This window comes from Zosterops lateralis (assembly GCF_965231275.1).
Source record: "Zosterops lateralis genome assembly, chromosome: 2".
Lineage (NCBI taxonomy): Eukaryota > Metazoa > Chordata > Aves > Passeriformes > Zosteropidae > Zosterops > Zosterops lateralis.
In genome coordinates this window covers 103599430-103621032 of record NC_139763.1, presented here as the reverse complement: position 1 = coordinate 103621032, position 21603 = coordinate 103599430, and the positions used below count along the sequence as shown (strand labels likewise).

Below are 21603 nucleotides of genomic sequence, written 5' to 3'. Positions count from 1 at the left end.
GCACAGCCCGAGGGAAAGGTGGAGGTTTGGGAGGTTCTGAGCAGCCCAGGCCTCCCCACCCTGAGCCCCTGAGCAGCTGAGTGTGCCCTGGCACTGCAGATCACCTCTGTCCTTTCTGCCAGCTCAGGTGGTAAATAAACACCAACACGGGGTAAAAACTGGCATCCAGCAGTGGGAGAGCATCCAGAGCATCTCCTGCCATATGTGAACCCCAAATCCCTTCAGCTGGGCATCCAGCACTGGAGAGATGGACACACTGAAAGTGGCCATTGAGTGCCTCATTTTGGATGTTCTGACATTAAACAGAGTTTAATTATTATTAAAGAACTTTGAAATTATTAAAGAATTTAAAATTTCTTTAAAATTATTAACGAAACAGAAGTGTTGGCACCATTAAATAGGGGAGATTCTGAAGTCTGGGATTCAGAGTCTGGGACCTGAACCAAACTTGCAGATACCAAAGTGTGGGGAATTTTTTTGCCACCACCACATGAAATTTTTCCAAATGGCTTAAAATCCTATTTTAAACCCAAATGACTGACTTAGACTTTTTGTATATGTTCTGGATCTCAAAGTCCTCAGGTTCTTCTTCATGAATTCTGCATTAAATCATAAAAGCTGGAGTTACGTTTTAACTAGGAATCCTAGGAAGAACTTCAAAAGTTTGGATTCTTCCTTAATCCATTGACTCAAAGGATTTTAAGAATATCAAACACAGCTACACTTTCAACTAAATCCTAATAGCTGGCATAATCAATTTTATATATACACATCTATATGTGCTTGCATATAGACACATGACTATAATAAAAATCTTCAGCCACACCAGGTTATTAGCTAAGCTTGGGTGGGAGCTGGGTGTCACCTCTGGATTGGCACTAAGCTTCCTCCATGAAAACCTGGTTTTCCTTCTCACAGGGTGGACATAAAAATGCACCAGATTTGTTGTGAAACAGCAATTTGTCAGGAAAGGATCTGGAGCTTTCGGTGGTGCCAAAAGGACTGGAGAGCCAAACTCGGGAACAAAGATGTAAAGGAATAAAGTCTTGATTTTAGGTGGTGCTTTTTAGAGCATCAAGATTCACATTGTCATTATCAGTGTATTTTTTTCACATAGTTAAGTTGGCCACTTTTGCCCCCAACTCTTACACACGAAGCCCAAGCTTCAGGGTTTCAAAATGCCACTGCATTTCAGCTTAAAAGGACAGAGCAGTTCCAAAACAACAGCAAACTGTTCAGGGCCGTTTCTCTCATGGCTTTGGGTGTGGAATGTGATGTATTATCAGCATCCCCCAAACTGCCTTCTACTCTATTTTTTTTTTTTTTATTATTATTTACCTTTTTTTACTTTTAACTGCTAGTCTAAGATTTGGGGTTAAAGCATTGGAAACTTGCTGCTGGGAGCCTCTGCCTTCAGGGCCCATCAGCATCTCTTCCTTTGGAGGACACAAATGTGCACCTTTAGAGATCCCACTTTAGCAAGGAGCAAAGGTCTCCTTGCAGGAATAAATTATATCCCAGGGCTGCTTCACCTTCCAGACTATTTACAGCTTCTTCACTCATGGCCCAGAGAGGGGGAAGCTCCCACTGCACCACCACCTCCTCTTCCAGAAGGGAAGCAAGGGGCCACTGCAAATGCCACTTGGAGTGGCAGGCACTTCATCCAGATCCCAGCAGTGCTGGTTGCCCATGGCATTGTTTGTCACAAGCCATCTGGGCTCCTAACAGAGTCCAGCTTGAGGAGAAGAGAGGAAAAAAGAAGGAAAAAAAAGAATCAAAAACTGCTGCCAGCAGAGACCAATCTACAGCCATTGCTCAGATTTCAAAACTCTGGCAGGACATTCCAAGAAAGCCATTCCCCATCAAGCATCCAGGCCTTGGGGAAGGAGGATGGGACAAGGAGCAGGCAGGTGCCCAAGTGACTGAGCCAGTGCAAGCCCTTCCCTGGCTCTGGACTTCAGTAGGGAAGAGCAGTATGAATTTCTCTCCTAGGCAAGCTTCTCTCCTCCAAACAGCCTCCTGCTGCATCACAGCTACACTTTGACTGCCCAGGAAAAGGGGAACGAGGGGAGAAACAAAATAAAAGAAACCATAACAAAATCAACACTTCACAAGAACATCACAACATTCAGCTACACAGTCGCTGCACCAGGGGAAGGACTGGATTAGGGAAAGGGGGAGAAAGGGGACACACATCCAATATGTTGCTCCCAAAATCCCCCAAGGGGACACAGGCTCTCACATCAAGATTCAAAGAACTTCAGCCTTTGAAGCTGGTGAAGGTGAAGGTGAAATAAGGTGAAGGATTTAATGAACACGGAAGTTCCACTCATGCCCTGGAAAAAAAAATGACACTCAAAAAAAAAAAAAAAAAAAAAAAAAGACAAAAAAATTCAAGATTTTCTACATATTTACAAAAAGAAGCCCCCCAGCCTCACAACCAGGGAGGTGGAGCAGCCAGTGGTGGGGAGTGGGACGGGGTTTCTGCCCGACCAGCAGTTCCTCAGAGGTTCCCATCCCTGGGGAAGCAGGAGAGCACGGCTCTCGCTGCCGCAGCGCGCGGGGCCCGGCAGAGCCCTCAGCTGATCCGGAGCTTGGTGTCCCGGGGATCCGTGGGCGTCACCATCTCGTTGGCAAAGCCGTTCTCGGAGCAGAAGGACAGCTCATCCGTGGGCTCCACGCCGTTGTTGATCTCTGGGAAGGGCACAGAAAGCAGGATGTCATCACAGCAGCTTCCCCCTTGCAACCGTGCAATCCCAGCATGAGGCAGCCACCTGATCCTACAGGGAATTAGGAACACTGCACACTCATTTACAACCAGTTCTGAACAGGATCTGCCTCCAATTTGGAGCTCAGCTCTGCATTTCAGCCCTTCAAAATCCTTTGTCACCACCAGAGGCAGAGCTGGATCACCTCCTACACCTGATGTCATTGTCACAGGCTGAGCAAGTCACCAGCAAGTCACTGAGCAAGTAGTAGAGTGGCACAAAGTACCTGAACCTAATCCCTACCCAAATGGCCATGCTGGGAAAGGACTGACTCCTCTAGCCACTGGTTTTACCAGGAAAAACCTGCACCCACCAATGATTTAATGGTAAAACTTCCACACTAGGCAGGAATAGCTGTTTCAGAGGCACAAAACTTCAATCTGCACTCCCGACTTCTAAGGGATTTTATGTCTGGGATGTTTTATGTCTAGGACACGTTAGGGAAGCTTAATTCTGCTGTGCCAAGCTGCTTTTCTTGTCTGGGTTCCCTGGATTTATACCTGATTTTCAGCACTTCTGGCTGGCATTTTGCACAATAAGCAAAGTGGCCTTTTTGCTCTGTCTGTGCCCAGTGCACTAAACCCTGATCCCTGCTGGGCATCTCCAGACCCTAAATACAAAAGAAGAAAACCCATAACAAAGCTCAGGGGGTGGGGGGGATTATATTCACATTCCTTCAAAGGTGAGTTTTCCAGCTTCATGCACCACATTTAACCTTTTAAAGCTAAACATTTCCATCTTTGCTCACAGTTTTCTTATCTTCCTTAGAAGTGGCATTTGATTGACACATTAGCAATGTATTCCAACAGAAATAAACTCTGGGAGGAGCACAAGGATATCAGGAATGCCACGACCTCTAGTGCCACTGAATTCCAGGTCTACCCCAAACCCATCACCATATTTGTGGTTACATATGCCATCATTAGTTGGGTTTTATGGGGTTTGACAATGGCCAGTGGGGAAGATGTGGGACAGTGTAAGATGGGATAACCCAGGAAGCTGAATTTTATTAAAGCAGGATTTCTGAGCGTATCAGTGCTCAGACCTGACCCAGTTTGGGATGGGCCACAGAATCACAGAATGGTTTGGGATGGAAAGGACCTTAAGGATCATCCCATTCCAACCCCCACAAGCGATGCCCTTATCCCACGTGTGCAGTGCAGCAATGTCAGTGAGTCCCCTGACCCAGAGCAGGAAAAGAGCCTGAATCAAAAGCAGCTCCTCCCTCAGCAGGGTGACAGCTGAGGGAGGGACCCACCAGCCACATCCCTGTTAGTTTTCTTATCTTCTTTTCTTCTTTGTGTCAGAGCCAGGATTAATATACAGGAGTCATGGTTTTGTGTTCGGACTCGGTGTTTTTTAATCCTTATCTCTAGTACAGTCTCACAAGCTGTAAGTTCTGCAGTACCTCTAGTTAACAAGGTGCAAAATGGAGTACCTCTCCATCTCTACAAGGTCTTTTCAAGGACAACCCATCCAATTATTAAATGCCACAAAAATTATTTTTTACCTTAAAACCAATAGCCAATCACTTGAAATCCGCAATGCAGACTTTATTAACCAATTACAGAAAACCACCCAAACCCATGAAGAAGGACTTAGAAATCCTCCATCTTGACCCATATATTACTAAATACTGAAATCTTAAAATCTAAGTTTCCAGAATTCCAGCCCATCCCTACCTGAGAAGATCAGCTTCTCCTTCATGATCTTGACGTCCTGGCTGGAGCGGCGGACGGCAGCGCTGAGCATGATCTGCTCCGGGTTGTAGGTCCTGATGCTTCCCAGGCGCCACCTACAAGACAGGAGCAGGATCTCAGGGACTCTCCAGGCACAGGAGCACCCTCAGTGCAAGAGGCCACAGAGTCCCTTTGCCCCCTTGCACCTACATAACCCCACGTGGTAGGATGGTCAGAGATGAGTGTGTTACCTCAGGCACCTTTAACCACCTTGAGCACCCTAATTCCACTCAGGAATTAGACCCATGGGTTCACAAATCCATGAACCAATTTCCCCAAGGGCTGCAGCTGTCCCACAGCCCTCTCCAGTTGTACAAAGGAGATGGAGGTGTTTAAGCTTTTAGAGGGAACAGAATAAGAGAAGCAGCCAAGTAAAGAAACCACAAATTTTCCCTCACTGAGTGCCATGGTCAGGCTTGTGGGAGAAGGAGCTCAGAGACAATTTAACATTTCCAACCTGAGACACAGCAAGGAAATGGCCTCAGATTGTGTCAGGGGAGGTTTGGATTTGGTCTAGGAAATATTCCTTCCCCAAAAGGGCTCTCCAGCCCTGGCACAGCTGTCCAGGGCAGAGATAGAGTGCCCATCTTTGGAGGGATTTAACAGCCCTGTGGATGTGGCACGTGGGGGCACTGAGAGCAGCCCTCAGTGGCAGACCCTCACTAGGAGGGGAAGGTGGGCTGTTGGAATAGGGGAAAACATGGCCTGGCAGCTGTTCTCAAGTTCCCACCACAAGGGGATGATGTTTAGGCCAGGCTTTCATAGCTCACGTCCCACTGACCCATCAGTAAATCCCACTCTCCCTGCCAGACCAAGGGATGCCCTAAAACTATGTGATGAAGAAACAGCAGGGATTTAGGGTGTCTTATGAGGTTTCTGATCTGCTGGCACCATCTAGTGGATCACCCACACAAGAGAAAGTGATCAAAACAATCACCTTCTCTTCAATTTCTAACCCCTTACCCAGCCCCAGGGGCAGAAGATTTGAGGAGCCCACAAATCTCCAGCCTGGGTCTATGGCCATCAGCCTGACAAATCAACATCCACAAAAGAGGCTCTGCAATATTTTTCCCAGAAAAATGTAGCTGGTGTCACTTTTGTAGGGTTTCCAACCCCTTCCCAAATCCCAGTGCTTGACACTGGGTGACCTGAATCAGGCTTTGACCAGGGTACAGATGGAGGCTACACAGAAAAGAAGGGTGAGATGGCAACATGACACAACAACTCACAGACCCATGGACAGAAGCAATGCAGAGGAAGCACAAGGAGGCAAAGACATTAAAGTATAAAACAAATTTAAAAATATGTATTTTTTTCTTCTATCATCATCATCTAAACCAAGCCACTCTGACCTGGAAGAATGTATTTTTTGCCTTAGTGTCCCCTGCAGGCAGATCTCACTAAGGCCAATGTGATTGCAAGATCTCCCAGGGTAAGACCCTCCTTAAACTCTAAATCAGGGCCAAAACACAAGTCTTGGTATAAGTCTTTTCTTTGCCCACCACACCAGGATTTTCAGCATCAACTCTGTGGCCAAAAGCAACCTCTAACCCCCAGATCCCAGCTGTCCTATGGAGGACAGGGGTCATTCTGACGCACAGAGAGCCCAGCCTCAAATGTGTGCAGGGACCAAGGGCTTTTCTCCTGCTGCCAAGAGGAATAAGCACTGCTCTGTGCTCTCCATCTCCTGGCTGTGGGCACACCCAGGGTGGTAAAACATGCATGAGGGGATGATGGCTCCTCTCCCAGGGGTGCACTGCCCTGACTGAGCCAGGTCACCCCATCTTTCAGGGCTGCTTTGAAATATCCTTTCAGCAGAGCCACCAGTACATGTAACCATGATGCAACTCCGACCAGCCCCACGTGAAATGCTCTGTGCTGCGCTCAGAAAGCCTCAGGGTCTCCAAAAAGCTGGTTGAATAGAAAATAGCACCTCTCCTACCCCCTTGGACTCTGTTGTGATGGACCAGGTTTGGGACAGCAGCGTGCAAAAAGGCCAGAGAGACAGCAGGAAGGTCCTGTTCTGGGAGGCTGGCGTCAGAGCAGACCAGACGGACACGGGGTGGGAACGGACTAAAAAATACTGGGACAACAACACAGAGACAGCATACACCGGGTTAGGGCCATGGCCAGACCCTGGGGTGGGAGGGGAGATGCTCAATGCCATGGAAAGCGGGTGGGAGAGGGGCAAGTCGAGGAAAACATGGGGTTGATTGGCACTGAGGTGGTAAGATGGAGCAAGCACAGAGCCAAGCCAGCTGCAGAGAGTCCCCCTCCTGTGCCTGCTCCTGCCTAGAGCCTGCCCAGCTCCTCCACACTTGCCTTCTCCATGAGCAAGGGGGAAGCCACCCAACCTCCCTGCACCCCCAGGAGGGCTCAGCCCGGCCCCACAACACCAAAACACCTCATGAACACCTGCAGGGACTGACCCCAACCCTGAGCACTGGCTGGGGGCAACCAAATTCCTCAGGGAACACAGCCCGGTGGCACAGAGCTGGAGCAATGGAGAAGGGAATACACGGAGAGTTTGCTCTGAGTAGGGATGCGGCGAAGGCTTTAGTGCAGACAAGGGACAGCGCTTCCTCCAAAAGGATGGGAATGACTGCTGAGGGAAGGGCCAAAACCAGGAAAAATCTGGGATTCTGACTGATGGCACTTCAAATCCAGCACCCCAGGCTCAACTCCCTCCCCTGCTGCAGTGCTCTTTATTTTCACACACTATTTCCAGTTTCATGGTGGTGCAACTCGGGAAGATCCCAAGCGCTGAGGGCAGTGATTGATGAGCCAAACCTTCCCAGTTATCAGCCCCATTAATTCAGAGAATTAATTAGAGAAGCACTACTTCACATAATTGAATAGATTCCATGATTTTCTTTAGGATAGAGGCTGGTCTCAAACATCTCTGGTAAGTACAGGCAGGAAGGGGATGTTTTGCATGGGATTATTTCCACAGAGAAAGTGTTACATTCTCTGGGAATCTCCTGTTTACAATGTGCCCCAGGACACAGAATTGGGCTGTTTTAAAAGGCAGTGACTAAGATCATTGTAACAGAACGTCAGATTGCCTTCAAAACATCCACTGGCTTCAGCATCAGACTTCCATGGTGCTCATGGCTATGGACTATGCAATGTTCACACCCTCATGGTCCCCTCCTGAAGCCACATGTTGGAAAGCATCACAAAAGCTGCCTCCTACCCTGTCCATCTGCAGTGAAGCCATAGCAGAGAGGGAGAAAGAAAGAGAGAAAGGAAGGTTGAATGAAAAAGAGAAAGAGGAGGAAAGCACCAGAATTACCTGATCATGTGATAGCTGTGAGATGCCAGAATGCAGCAGAGAGAGAAAGAGGAGGAACATGCACAACAGTCAGAGCAGTAAGAAAATAAACAAGGCAAAGAGGCAAAAAAAAGGTTAGTTAGAAGTCATCACAGTTGGTATTTCCCCTCTGGTGAGGCTGCCACGATCCTGTCCCTGGGGCTGGAGCAGAAGAGCAGGAGCAGTCCCTACCACGGCTGCGGAGGAGAGAGAAGCCACGCAGAGGACAGAGGACGAGCACATCGAAGCAGTGCCTCTGCTCCCACCCACCCCCTCATCCTTCTATGAAGGAAGCAGCTCTGCTTTGCCCCAAAAAAGGACTTGGGGGAAAAAATGAAACAAACAAACCAATCCAATCAGTCAAAATACACAAAAAAACCAACTATGACACTGAAGGCCACATGCCAAGACCCATTCACATCAGCAGGTGGTAGTTGGGCAATTCTGGTCTGATTTAGTTTTGACATCTCCTCAACCCCACTAGTGATTCTCTCATGTGGTGGAGAAACTGGAACATCAGGGAAAGGGGCCTGCCCTGCACAAGGCTCTTGGCAGAGTAAGCCCTTTGCTGCAGAGAAGTCCAACTTCTGGAGCAGAATTTCTCCTTCTTCTTTCTAATTAAGCAACTGATTTGATTTGCAGGATTCTATGTTTCCCATAGTAATTCCCTACCTATGGCAGGGATGTTGGAACTAAATGATCTTCCAAAAGGTCCCTTCCAACCCAAACCATTCCATGATTCTGTAATATTTCTACATCCAAACAGGAACAAACTGATTTAAGAAAAGTGTAACACATTCTTTTTGAACACTGTAATGGTAGAATCTCAAAATTCCTCTCCTCTTCTTCCTTTAAAGCACTGTAATGTCCTTCTCAACATCCATTTCCCTAAAGCATTTACAGTTTCTCTTCCACATATTTTAGGACCAAAGCAAGGAACCTGACACTACTAATCTGTGATCTCTCGTTCTTAAAAGGTGCATCCAATTCTCCATCCCTCTTGGGAGTGGAATTATTGTTTGCAAGGATTTTTTAATAAACATTTCCCCTGCTATTGCAATCCAAGAACCGAGGCTCAGGGTACTCCTCTTTCCCATCTCCACCCAACAATCTGGACAAAAACAAAGGTCACAAATACACAAGAGCAGAGGTGTAACAAACTTACTTCTGGAATATAAAAACTCCTACAATTACGAGAAATGAAATGAGATCAGACGTGATCCAGATTAGGTGGTACTCGTCTGGAGGCTGCAAGACACAAAACAGAAGCAGACCTTCAACATTTGGGTTTGTGCAATCCCAGGGAGACCACACATGGCTGGAGTTACCACCAAGGAGCAAGAAAAGCACAGAGCTGCAGGGGTTAGGTATAAATCACAATATTTATGACCTTCCTAATGCCAGGCTGTCATCCAAAACTATCAGGGAAAACTGCAAACAGGAACAATTGGAAACTCCCCCTCCTTTCGTGTGCTGACATTTTCTCAGGGCTCTCTGGGCTGAAAGTTTCCTATCGCAGCTGTACCTCAGGCTGAGGGCAAGATGCTGTTTGGCAATCCAAGTCTGGGGGAAAACAGGGAAATATATCCATTCAGGGTCCACTTTAAGTACAGAAGGGACCTTTTAGGCACAGCCCCATGCTGTGAGTGAGATTTTTGTCCTTTCAGGCACTGGTAAGTCTGGTTCCAGTTGCCAATCTAAGTGGTCATCACATCAGTTGAATCATCATCACTGGGTCTTTAGTTATTCTTGCCCAGCTCTGGGGCAGCCAGAGGTAAAATCTGTCTTCAATTTGGGATTCAGAACAGGCAAAACTCTAATTTTACAACTTGGCCAAGACACTGAGGCCTGGTTTGCTGGTTCACCTGTGTGCCTGCTTCTCCTGCAACCCTTAACAGCTTCTCGGCAGGTCTGCAAAGGCATTCTTCCTCAAACAGGAAAAATCATGTGGGTTAAACAGGGAATGCAATGCAATCCTCAAGGATCCCACCCAAACTAATGGGATTGTGCAAGAGGAACATCAATTCATTCCCATCTTGGGGCTCAGTCATACAAAACTCTCAAGCCCCAACCAAACCTCCCTGGAAAAGCTCTCCCCTCTGCACCCACCCAGTGCATTTCCCCCTGCCAGAGGCTCCCAGGGGGTGCTTACCATGAGCCAGATGGGGGAAGGCACCTTGCGGAGGACGTGGGAGCTGTCGGAGGTGACCGAGGGGACGCCGGCGCACCACAGGATGGAGAACAGCCAGGGCTCGTTCACCGTGTACAGGTTCACACTCAGGTTGGCTGTGGTGTAGTCCCTGCCAAGGCATGCACAGGGTGACCTGCAGGACCCCACCAAACCTCATCTCCCATAGGAGAGCTCTTGCCATCAATCACAGGTGGGTTCATTTGGTTTGAATTGTGTGAAATGGGAGATTTTAACAGCGGGCAATCTGTGAGTGGCCCAAGGTCACTGCAAGCCAATGGTTTGATTCTGACAGCTTTCCTCACCTCTTGGCTGCTGTCTGGCACAGGCCACAGACCATCTCAGATGCTTCCCCAGGAATGATGGACATGGTGTGTTTCTGGAACAACCATCTCATCGTGCTGATGCGAAATTAGCATCTGCCTCAGACGCCTGTAACATTTCAGGGGCAATTTGCTTAATTAAACACTGACAGAGCTGTCTCCAGCATCAATGCCTACAACTTCCATGCCCTTGTTTTGGGGACACTTGCAGAGATACAGCTTCCAATCTCCTGAGGTCATTTTCCAATGAACTAAAATAGAAAAGGAACTAAAAAGTAAAAGTTTCCAATGAACTTCCCAGATAAAACTGCCAGCTGGGGTCCAGGACCTGCCAGCAGCAAACCAAGCACTGGCAATTACCTAGTACCCAGATAATGCACATAAATTGCTCTGTTTCCTTATCTGTGAAGCAGAAGCATCAACAATCTCCCTCACATGGGCAGCACAGATTAATCCCTGCAATTTCATACTTTGAGGTGGAAGGTCACAGTGTAAGACATGGACATCTCCCAGCTCACAACAGGAACTCCAAAGGGTGCTCCCAAAGGGGGTCTCAAGGGCAGGGGTGGTTGCAGCAATGTTGCATCCAGGTGATGGATTTGGGGAGAGTGGAGACAACTGTGTCAAACCAGGGCTGCAGCAATATTTGATTGGGTACCACAGGGTGCCAGCTGTATTTGCCAGCTCAGGTGACAGCTCATATTTGGAGACAGCTCCAGTGGGATTGAGGGGAGATGGGGGCTGATAAACTGGGATAGAGGAGTGAGTGGGCATAGAACCCTCTCTGTGGGACAGAGCAAACAGGAGGTTAAATGAGCAGGAAATACCCTGCAGGTACAGCACAATCTTGGTTTTAACGGTGAGGAGCTGGACTGACTGCTAGCAGCTATGTTAAGCTGGATCACCCCAAACAGGGCCACGCTCTCAAACAGCTGCAGGCTCAGCTCCTGTCTACTTCAGCTCTAACATGCAGCCAGACAGCTCCTTTGGAGATATTGCTCTCCTGCAAATCTGTTTAATTTCAATTTTAAAAACCAAAAAAGCCCTACTAGAAACAATCTGCCCTCTCTGAGAAAGGGGAAAATCTGGGAGCTAAAAAACCACAGTTCACATCACAGGCTCAGGCAGGACAGGAACCCCTTGATGTGCCAAGGTCATTACAGAGAAGAGCTGATCAGTCTAAATAGATGATACAGGACAGGAGTTTCTCTTTCTGCAAAGAGAAATTTCTGAAAGCACATCCAGACTTTGGGCTAATCAAAATTCCATGCTAGCAGCTCTGGAGCAGACAAACGGAAGCAAAGGGCAGCTGCTAATGAGGATGAAGCAGCACTCGGAGGGAACTCAGTGTGAAAGGCCTTCACTCTTTCCCAGAACTGTGAGTGTAATAAGAATCAGCCAATTCATCCATTTGTATTTCAAAGAGGGTCATCATATCCTGAGACAGCATGTAGAGATGTCAGAGGCAGCTGTGCACTCCCAGAAACAGCCTGGATTCCGGATGACGGGTTGGGAAAAGCTTGCACAGCTCAAGCTTTCAAGAGCAAATCCATCTGGAAAGATCCCTCTGAGCAAGCCAGACAGGCTGGGATACTCAGGCTGGGATGCTGAGGGCTCTCACAGAGGGCAGTACCTGACATCCTCGTTGGTGACCTTGGTGTACCGCAGGTTGAGCTTCACGATGCCCTTCTCCCTCAGGCGCTCTGCGTCCAGCTTGAGGCCAGAGGTCTGCTGGAAACCCGGAGCAACCTGTCTGACCAGCTGCCTCTCCGTGTCCGGCAGCCACATCACCTGTGGGGGGAGCCAGACAGGGCACAGGTCATGGCAAACCAAATCTGGGAACGCTCCAGCCCAGGGCATGGGATTCCCTGAGCTCACACCATGATCCCGAAGCATGTCAAATCAACAGCTCGTGTTCAGCTGCGAGAGGTGAAGTGGATCACTGAATCACAGACCGGTTTGGGTAGAAAGGGACCTTTAAAGGCATCCTCATTCCAACCCCTTTCCATTCCAACACCTTTCTCTAGACCAGGCTGCAGCCTGGTCTTAATAACCCAGTGACACCCATCTACCAAAGCATCAGAGCAGCACAGAAGCAGCCACGTGCATTTTCAACAGGGAACCAAAAGCCTGAGGGAGAAATCCCACTTCGCATCCCCACATCTATGCTTTAACTACTTTTCTCTTGCTCTTCGTCTCCATCTTTGTGGTGGCCTTAGTGGGGGCTTAAAAAAAAAGAGGGAGAACCAGTTTCCTTATACCCAGAGAGAACCTCTCCTGAGCTGTACCAGGGGCTCCATTCCAACCTCTGTGACCAACCTCTGGTACAACTCCCAGTGATGCCCCATTGGAGACACACAAAGATTCATGGAAACCGTGAGGAGGCTGATTTTGGAAATATCCCCAACCCTACAGAACTCACAGCCTGCTGCCGAATTCCTGATGCCAGGATGGTTTCTAGGGTGATGTTGATGTAAGTGCTGTAGTAGGGATGAGCTGCTGGCAGGTCCTGGAAGTTCAGGATGAGGGATGTGTTGTCCTTGATCACCTCCAGCATATCTTCCAGCTTGCAGACTGACTGGTTGGCAGCCTCCAAGTAGTCAGCCCTTGACAGAGACCCCGCTGTCCAGAAAGGATCATTCTGAAAGCAAAGCACACCCCAGGATTACTGCCACAAAGCCCAGACCCCCGCAGTTGGAAAAGCTGACATTTTGCTTTTTCTTTGTAGAGACGATTGTCCCAAAGTTAAATTTCAAAAAGGAGGAACAGTGTATAACATGCTGGTTTTTCTGTCTTTTTTTTTTTTATAATCAGATTCACCCTCCTGAGGGCCTTTAAGTTCTTTGTGGTGTCAGTCAGGCTTGAGGCCCCCTTTTTGCAGAAGAGGTGCAGAAAGACAACATGGCTTAGACCAAGCCTAAGTTCAGTAGAGACAGAACTACACTCCGTGCACACTTGGGTCCAGCTGCACCACATCACCAAAGAGATGGATTTACACCTTTCCCCCTCAGGAGGAGCTGGGCATGAGCTGTGATGCCATGGCTGCATGGTGCCCACCTGCAGGAACCACTCTCCAGCGTTGAGCTTTTCCAGGTCAGTCCAGTTGAACATGGAGGAGTGCTCGTAGGCCCGCTCTGGAAACACCTCCTCCACGTTGGTTGTTCTCTTGAGAGTCTTGTCATGCATCAGAAAGGGCACCCCATCATAGCTGCAAACACAGATCCTGTTACAGGTGGAGGAGGAGAAATTCCCCTTCCCACTCCAGCCTCTCTCACTGGAGAGAGGTCTCAACCAGCCTAAAAAATCCCCAGCATCCTCAAGAGGAAAATCTCTCTTAGACACCTGGGGGATGTTGGCAGCCATTCCTACACTGACGTAACACTGTCCATGCCTCACCCACTTCTCCCCATTATCCCTTGTGAAGGTCTCAACCAGCCCAAAAAATCCCCAGCAACCTCAAGAGGAAAATCTCTCTTAGACACCTGGGGAATGTTGGCAGCCACTCCTACACTGACATAACACTGTCCATGCCTCATCCACTTCTCCCCATTATCCCCTCCAAAATTTCAAACCCAGGTGGCTTCGACAAGAACACCCACCCTGAATGCTCATGAAAGCCTCCTTCCTCAGCTTCTGCAGCTCCCAAAAACATCAGAGGTTTCCCTGGATGCACAGACACACACAAACTCTCCTCGAACTGTTCACAGCAGATCAGGAGGGAAATTTTCAAAGCCTCTCAGACTTTCAGCAACATGTAAGGTTTCCAAACTACCAAAAATGCTCTGAAATTGCCTTCTCCAATTCAAAACTGGTTTCATGCCCACATGAATTAAGTTCATGCTCAAAAAAAGGAAAAAAATCCCACACCTCTCAGATGGAACTAAGCAGCCAAATGCACGCCCTGGGGTTTTTAAGTCATCTGGATATTACAGAATAATGGTTCAAGAAAGCGTAAAAAGCCCTTTAAACTTTCTTCCACTCAATTTTCTGTGACTAGATCAGTGGTAAAACCACACAGGGTAGTGACAGTTTGTATCAAAGGCAGGAGAACAGTTGTGTGCACCCAGAAATCAGGACAAACCTGATAGCAAGACATTTTTCAAAGCAAGGAGCCCATGCTCCTAACAGGAGACTCAGGAAAAGTCTGCAAAGAGGATGGGGCAAAATGACGAATCTCATTTGAATGAGGAGACAACCCAGAGCTGTTTCACAGAGGGAAAATGAAACCCAATTTTAGATGATGGAGCAAACGTTGCCTCAGCTTTACCACTGCCCTCACAAGTTCCTTCTCACAAAGGTCACTGGCATCTTTATTTGCTATTTCTGGCCTGTGCTGTGCCAACTCCTTCCCCCAGCCCAAAGCAACCCGCTGACATGGCAATCCCACGCTGCTGCAGCCGGAAAGGGTTTAATAAATACAGTTAAAAATAAAATAAAAACGCTAAGCAACTGCAGAATGAAGAGTGTGGAGTGCTTAGAAGTGCCAGGAGCTCGAGTTTAACATCTCATAGAAGAGCAGAGCACTGCTGAGCCTTAACCACAGTGCAGAAATCCTATGGGGCACTTGACATTTGCTCCCTCCTTTCCAATCCTTCCCTCACAGAGTCACCCAGCACCACTCAGGGCTAACCACAATGTCTTGGCAGGCCCAGGTTTGCAGCAGTAACTCAGAGACAGGAATCAGAGCTTTAGAAGAAGAGATGAGAGAGAGGGTGGAAGAGAGAGGGGAACAGGCAGCAATTCCAGGCTCCTGCTGCTTGGAGCAAAGCTGGCTTTCCAACTGGTTTGGGATGGGTATGGAGCAGGATGTGATGGCTCTGAGTGCGTGTCCAAGCTGCCCACCCGAGCTGAGACACGTCTAGGAGAACATGGAAATATTCCAGGAGGAATGGACCCATGCAGCCACAGGTACAAAGAGCATCTTCCTGAAGGATAAGGACAGCAAGGGGTGTTGTGCTGCAAACCCTTCCCGAGCATGCTGCCAGCTGCACCAATATCCCACTTTTCAGCCTGAAGGTCAATGGAATCCTCTCTTTCTGAAGGCACTTGGGACTCTTGGAGAAGGCTCAGGAAATTGGGCCATCAAGGGCATTGTTTAAGCCTGGAGTGTTCCTCTGGGATGGCTGATGAGGACAATGGGGAAGGATCTTGGAGCTTTTCCAGCTCTCCTCCCAAAGCCCACCTTTCTCCTTGGCCAGTGTTAATGGATTCAGCCACGAGAGCCAAGTGCTCATATGGGAGCTGGACACTCAAGAACTTGTCCCCTCATAACAGCTGATGAACTAATTTTGGAAAAAACAAGAATTGTATAACATACATCCAATTCATATTCCATCCTTCCACAGTGACCTTCCACTCACCAGTGGGAAGAAATTCCATCCATTTTTAAACCATTTTCTCTCAAAAAAATTATGCAAAGTAAAAATAAAGAAATTAAAAATAAAACTTCCTTCTACCAGGCAAAAATATCTGTTCATCAACACAAACCTCCAAAGCAGTGAGGGAAAAAAATAAAATATTTGCTTTGAGTCTTTCTTGTGCTTATAAGTGGTATTGGGACAAACTGAGAGCAGGAATATTAAGGAATATTAAGGAATTATCAAACTCTGGAACAAAGCACAGCTCTGGAAATAGCCTTCTCTAAATTCTAATTGGTCTTGTCCACTCAGCCTGACATTTGCCAGCAAGGATTGACTTTCTTACAGTCACCAGGTCCTCCCTCCCTAAAGATTAATGCCATAGCAGGGAGAGGAAGAGGAGAAGGAAGGGCTTCCTCCTGGTGTATTCTTGGGATCGTTTATCAAGGCTGGTGAAAACTCTCCCTGTGCAACAAAGTCAAATTGGAATCTCTGCTCTGCCTGCACCTGGGGTATCCCAGAAGTCACATTTAAGCAGCTCTGTCTCTGCCCAAGGCCAGTCACCCTGTGTTTTACTGTAATAAAACAGGCTCTAGTTTGATAAACTACAGTCTTTTTGCAAATGAGGATGACAAAGATCCAGGTTCCCTCATTTGGACAAGTCCACCTTTCACCATCACCTCAGTGAAATAATTTGCAGCATATGACAGAGACAGACAGGAGTTACTGGATGAGTTCACCAGGACAGCCCTTCCCAGTGGGAAAAAGCTGCAATGAGCAGACACTGGATATGCTGGACTATTCCTGGCTTGGATTATCCCCAGGCAGTCTCAGAGCAGCCAGCACACTGACCTACCTCAATACCACATCAGCCTGGACTCCGTACACCTTCTGCTCCACTGCCTTCTGGAAGGACATCAGAGTGTTTTCTGGTGCCAGCTGTCAGGAAAACATGAAAAAAAAAAGCAATGAGAGATCAGTGGCATGAGGGAAGTTTACAAAGCTGTGTCAGCAAGGATGCTGGGAGAAGGGTTTGGAGATATCAGGGACTCAAAATGTTATTATTCCACATCTATCTGTGCCCAAAAATTCCTGTCTCTTCTGTACCTTAGAGAACAACTAGACCACACATTCTGTAAATTACATTTTACTCCCACTTCTAGTCATTCCACAAATGAATTATTAGTCTAAAAATCTATTAGTCTAAGAATCATCTATTTGTCTAAAAATCAGAGAGCTTCTCAATAACAAATGTTCTAGTTAATTTTACCAACAATTAAAAAAATAGCCTTAAGCCTTGAAAATTTATCCCTGTGGCTACTAGAGAGAAGGACTCAGATTTTATTTGAAATTCCTCCCTGTTGAATGGAGCAGATGGTAACAGAATTAGGGTTTAAAATAAAAATGGTGTGAAGACAAATACTTTGCTGTTCTACAAAAGCAGTACAGTGTAGCTACTCCCAAAAAATGCATGGAACAACAACAGGCAGACCAGAAAAAAAAATATTGACAACTACAGGAAGAAAACCTGGCAGGTTTTCTGCACTGAATCACATCAAAACGAAGTTATTTTTGAAAAATAAAATTTTTCCGATTTTTTTTCCGGGTTTAGAGCACTTGTAACACCCTGTTTTTCCATCACCAGGATCAGTTCCATTGGGACACAATGAGCATTCACATCCCATGATTTACTCAGGCACTGCAAACAGGAATAACAAAGGGCAAAGGCCTAATTTGCACCATGCAAGCAAGATACAATAATAAAACAACATAAATAAATATAAAAAAATTGTTTAAGCACTTAGAGTGGCTGTAGGTGACATTTGTTTTCTGATCAGTTCACAGTCTTCAGAGCTTTGGGGTAAAATAATCAGAGCGAATGTCAGCACCAACCTTCACCCAGCCCCGGTATCTCAGCACCGAATTCCTCTGGCTCCAGCCACACATCAGTACAAGTTCATTTTTATGTCTGCTCAACAAAGGCCGCACAGAGCCACATTATCTCCCTAAAACAGCTCCCAGTCAAAGCCAGACTTGTTTAGGCGAGGACAGAGGCGGCACCGGGTCACCCAAGGTCGGGCTCCAAAAGGAGCTCTCCACACTCATTCCCGGAGCTGTCAGCAGAGAGCAGCAGCCACAAGGAGCTGGAGAACCCCAGCCAGGCTTGCTCAGATGGCCTTGGGTGGCTGTCACCAGCTCGGGTGTCCCTTCCCGAGTAGCTCAGGTTTCTGCAGGGTAACCCTGCAAGGCGATCCTCTCTCTACACTTCAGTGTTTGCTTCTGTACCAACCCTCCCACAAAAACCTCTCCTACAAAGACAGGCTGGGAGGGCAGGGCTTGGCCAGCCTGGAGGAGAGAAGACTCTGGGGACATCTCAGTGCCTAAAGGGGCTCCGAGGGGACCTCACTGCAGCCCTGCACTACTTAAAGGGGGGTTGGAAAAAAGGAGAGCACATTTTACACAGGCAGATTGTGACAGGAGATACAGGGAATGGCTTCCTGCTGCCAGAGGGCAGGGTCAGATAGGATACTGGCAAGGAATTCTTCCCTGTGAGGGTGCTGAGGCCCTGGCACAGGGTGCCCAGAGAAGCCTCAGGATCTCTGGAAGTGTCCAAGGCCAGGCTGGGTGGGGGATGGAGCAGCCTGAGATAGTGGAAGGTGTCCCTGCCCATTCCTGAGCAGAGGTATGAGATGAGCTTTAAGGTTCTTTCCCACCCAAACCACGCTGTGATTCTGTGATCAGAACCCTTCGCAAAGACAGATCTCCCTGTGAGCATGTGGTGAGTCCCCAGCCTGTCACCCTGACATCAATAATTGCCTCTCCCAGCAAGTCCATCATCGACCCCAAACCTGCCCTCGGTGGATCCCAGCCCTGAGGGAACTGCACGAGCCACTGACACCAATGACATAACTCAGCAAAGATCAACCAGAAAACCAGGAAAGCAAATTTAACCTTTTCATGTTTAAGGCAAAGATGCGTCCAAGTGGGGCAGCTGCTGTTACGGGAATGAATTGCTGAGATTAATGTTATTTTTTTTTTAAAAAAGGCTTTACAGCCAAACTGCAGTAACTAAAAAAATGCACAGTCTTTCTGCTTGTATTTCTCTAGGTTTTTTTAAGGGATACCTGCTTGGTACAATATATTCAGTCATGCTATGTCTAAAAACTAAATCCAAGGTTTATAACAAGGGATACAACCAATTCCTTAAGGGACAGAAACTCTGAGGCACATAGCAATGATTTCCAAACATCTTCTCTTTTATAAACCATGTCCACACCACTGAGAGCCAGACAGACCCAGCACAGGATTTCTAGAAGCTCTTCCTCCTCCCTGTGCTTGGTTGGAGAGACTCATCCCTTGCAAAAATCAGGCTGCTATTCACTTCTTCCTGCTGCAGAGACACAGCAAGTAATTTCTAGAAAATTATGGTGAATGAACTCATTTTGGTTATTTTTGAGATTAGAAATCCACTGCAAATGCATTCAAACAGAGTCAGGAGCTTTGGGGACATTCCTTAAAGAAGATTATGAAACTCTATTAGAGCAGCACAACCTGGCTGCAGCTGGACATCACCACATTGTGTTTTTCCCTTAATTAGCCAGGACTTAAAAAAGAAACTCATGGCATCATTTGTGGGGGAGCTTAATGAAGAAGCCTGGACAGAAGAACCAAATTTTATTCCAGACTAATTGCAGCCACTGCAAACTTCTGGCTGGTTTAGGAAAAAGTGTCCCTGGCTATGGCAAGAGGTTGGAACAAGGTGGTTTCTAAGGTCCCCTTTAGCCCAAACCACTCTGGGATTCTATGATTAAGCACTAAAGGATCTGATCTTTTGTTCCATCAACAAGATTTAAGGGTATTTTCTTGTCCTTTTGGAAATACGGCCATTATTGCAATTTATTTTTTATTGATTTTTTTTCCTCTTTATCCCTCCTTTCCAGTATTAATCTCCTTGTGAGATGGCTTGTGAGCCATGAACTGGACAAAAAAAACCCCTACAAGGCAGGATTAAAGTGATACCTAAGAAATGGAATTTTCCTGTTGTGTAAAACAATGCCCTCTGGAAGTTCCCTGTGTGGGATCTGCCAGTCCTTTGCACTTCAGCACTAGCGACCCATCATGCCAGGGGAGTAACACAAGAGTTCTGTTTAAAACATTAAGTAAAACCTATCTTTAATCCCCATATTTCAGTGAGCATCCATAACTAACCCTGCCCATGGCAGGGGCTCAGAAACTCCATGGTCTTCAAGGTCCCTTCCCACCAAAATCATTCTGGGATTCTGTGACCCAATTTTCAGTAAATTCCTCAGCCGGACTGAAAGGAAGTGAAAAAGCACAAAACAAACATGAAAAACAAAAACAACCCTACAATGGACAAGAGGATAAACTCATAAGCAAAAGCCATTAGGGATTTAATAACTAGATACAGGAGAGGAGAGCTCATTACTGTACTGCCCACACAAGAAAGCTGAAGGTTGATTTAATGAAAGAAAACCTGACCTGACACAGATTTATTTCCCAGACAAGCCTTTCTCCTGCTCTGGCAGAAGATGTTTATTGTGTTAGCTGCTATCAATCAAGGTTAACTGCTCTTATATTTAATACATAAAGAACGTTTGCAGGAGAAGAAATACTTCTTGATTTCAGCTGCACAAGCAGCACAAACCAAAGCTCTTTAGAAGGCTGAAGAAAAAAGTCACCCCAAATGGATGGTGGCAGTGTTTGGGTACCTAAGAGAAGATGAAGGGAAGGATTCCACAACTCTATGAAAACCAGCAGCCAAAATAATGCAATGGCACAAACCAGCCTGAGCAAGGCAAGAATTGTCCTTTTGTTCGTATCTCAAACATCTGATTTGTCACTTGACTCTGGGTTCAAGCCCTGCTTTACTTCCACAGCAATGCCAGGCAGAAAGGGTGCCTCAAAACTGTATTTGTTGTGTCCATTCCCATTCCCTGGAGACTGCCAGGTCCAGCAGCACCCTGTGCACAGGGCACGGGTCAGTACTCACCATGGGTGCCCCACGGTGGCCCAGGATGGCTGGCTTGGGTCCCAGGGCTGCCTTCTCCATGATGCAGGGGGAGGAGATGGACAGGGGGACGAGGTAAAGTGCAACTACAACTGCCAGGTACGCAGTGAACATCAGCATCTGGGAAGCTGGCATGGAGAGAGAGACACACAGAGATGGTGAAAATGCTGGCCCTGACCTCCTCACGCCACAGGAGAACAGGCAAGAGACCTTTGTCTTCCTCCAGAGCAGAGACTGATCAGTCAGTGCCTCCAGTGTAACAGCAGAGCTCTGTGTTTAGGGAAAAACATCTTCTGTTAAAAAAAGAAATCAAATCCTGAAGGAGGTTTTCACTTTATTTTGTATTGGGGAAACAATAAGTGAAGTGAACTATTTAAATCCCCAGAAATGAGGTTCAAAACACTGTTGGCATTTCCACCCTTTGGGTGTGAAAGCACCAATTTTTGCCCTGTATGACAAGAGAAATAATTCACCAGCCACCTGTAGCTAAAAATAAGCCCCGGCACCACATTAGTGCATTTAAAGTTTATATTGGTGGTTCACCAGCACCACCCAACGCAGCTGCTTCTGCCCTGAGATTTGCATCGGAAAAATGCAATACTGTCTTACTGATCAAGCTGGAGATGTTTAAAGAAATCCCTGAGCTGTGAGGGAGCTGCAGTGCTCAGGGCCAGATGAGCAGTATTGCCTCCCATGCCACTCATCAGCCACCCAATTCCATCCAACAGTGACCTCCCACCAAGCCCAGACTCCCTGGGAATCTTTGGAAGGTGCTGACAGAGGAACAGAATCCCCCCCTGTGCCCCACAGATGTGTGCTCCTTCAAAAAAAACATCAGGCACCTTTGAACTCCTAAGGTATCTGAAGCCACTTGAAACCACAGATG

The 21603-nt window shown here is 47.2% G+C and overlaps 1 protein-coding gene across 1 annotated transcript in view; it reads right to left on the bottom strand.

The window, feature by feature from the left end:
• Window positions 1-812: 812 nt before the first annotated feature.
• The window catches only part of GDPD5 (glycerophosphodiester phosphodiesterase domain containing 5), a 104113-nt gene continuing 83322 nt past the window's right edge, over window positions 813-21603 (bottom strand). The window contains exons 8-16 of the mRNA XM_083881899.1: window positions 20700-20845; window positions 16545-16627; window positions 13389-13539; window positions 12754-12972; window positions 11965-12122; window positions 9973-10120; window positions 8986-9068; window positions 4451-4563; window positions 813-2694 (exon numbers count right to left, since the gene is read on the bottom strand). Coding sequence (XP_083738025.1) covers window positions 2579-2694; window positions 4451-4563; window positions 8986-9068; window positions 9973-10120; window positions 11965-12122; window positions 12754-12972; window positions 13389-13539; window positions 16545-16627; window positions 20700-20845 — 1217 coding nt within the window. The 3' untranslated portion in view covers window positions 813-2578. The remainder of the gene's footprint in view (window positions 2695-4450; window positions 4564-8985; window positions 9069-9972; window positions 10121-11964; window positions 12123-12753; window positions 12973-13388; window positions 13540-16544; window positions 16628-20699; window positions 20846-21603) is intronic.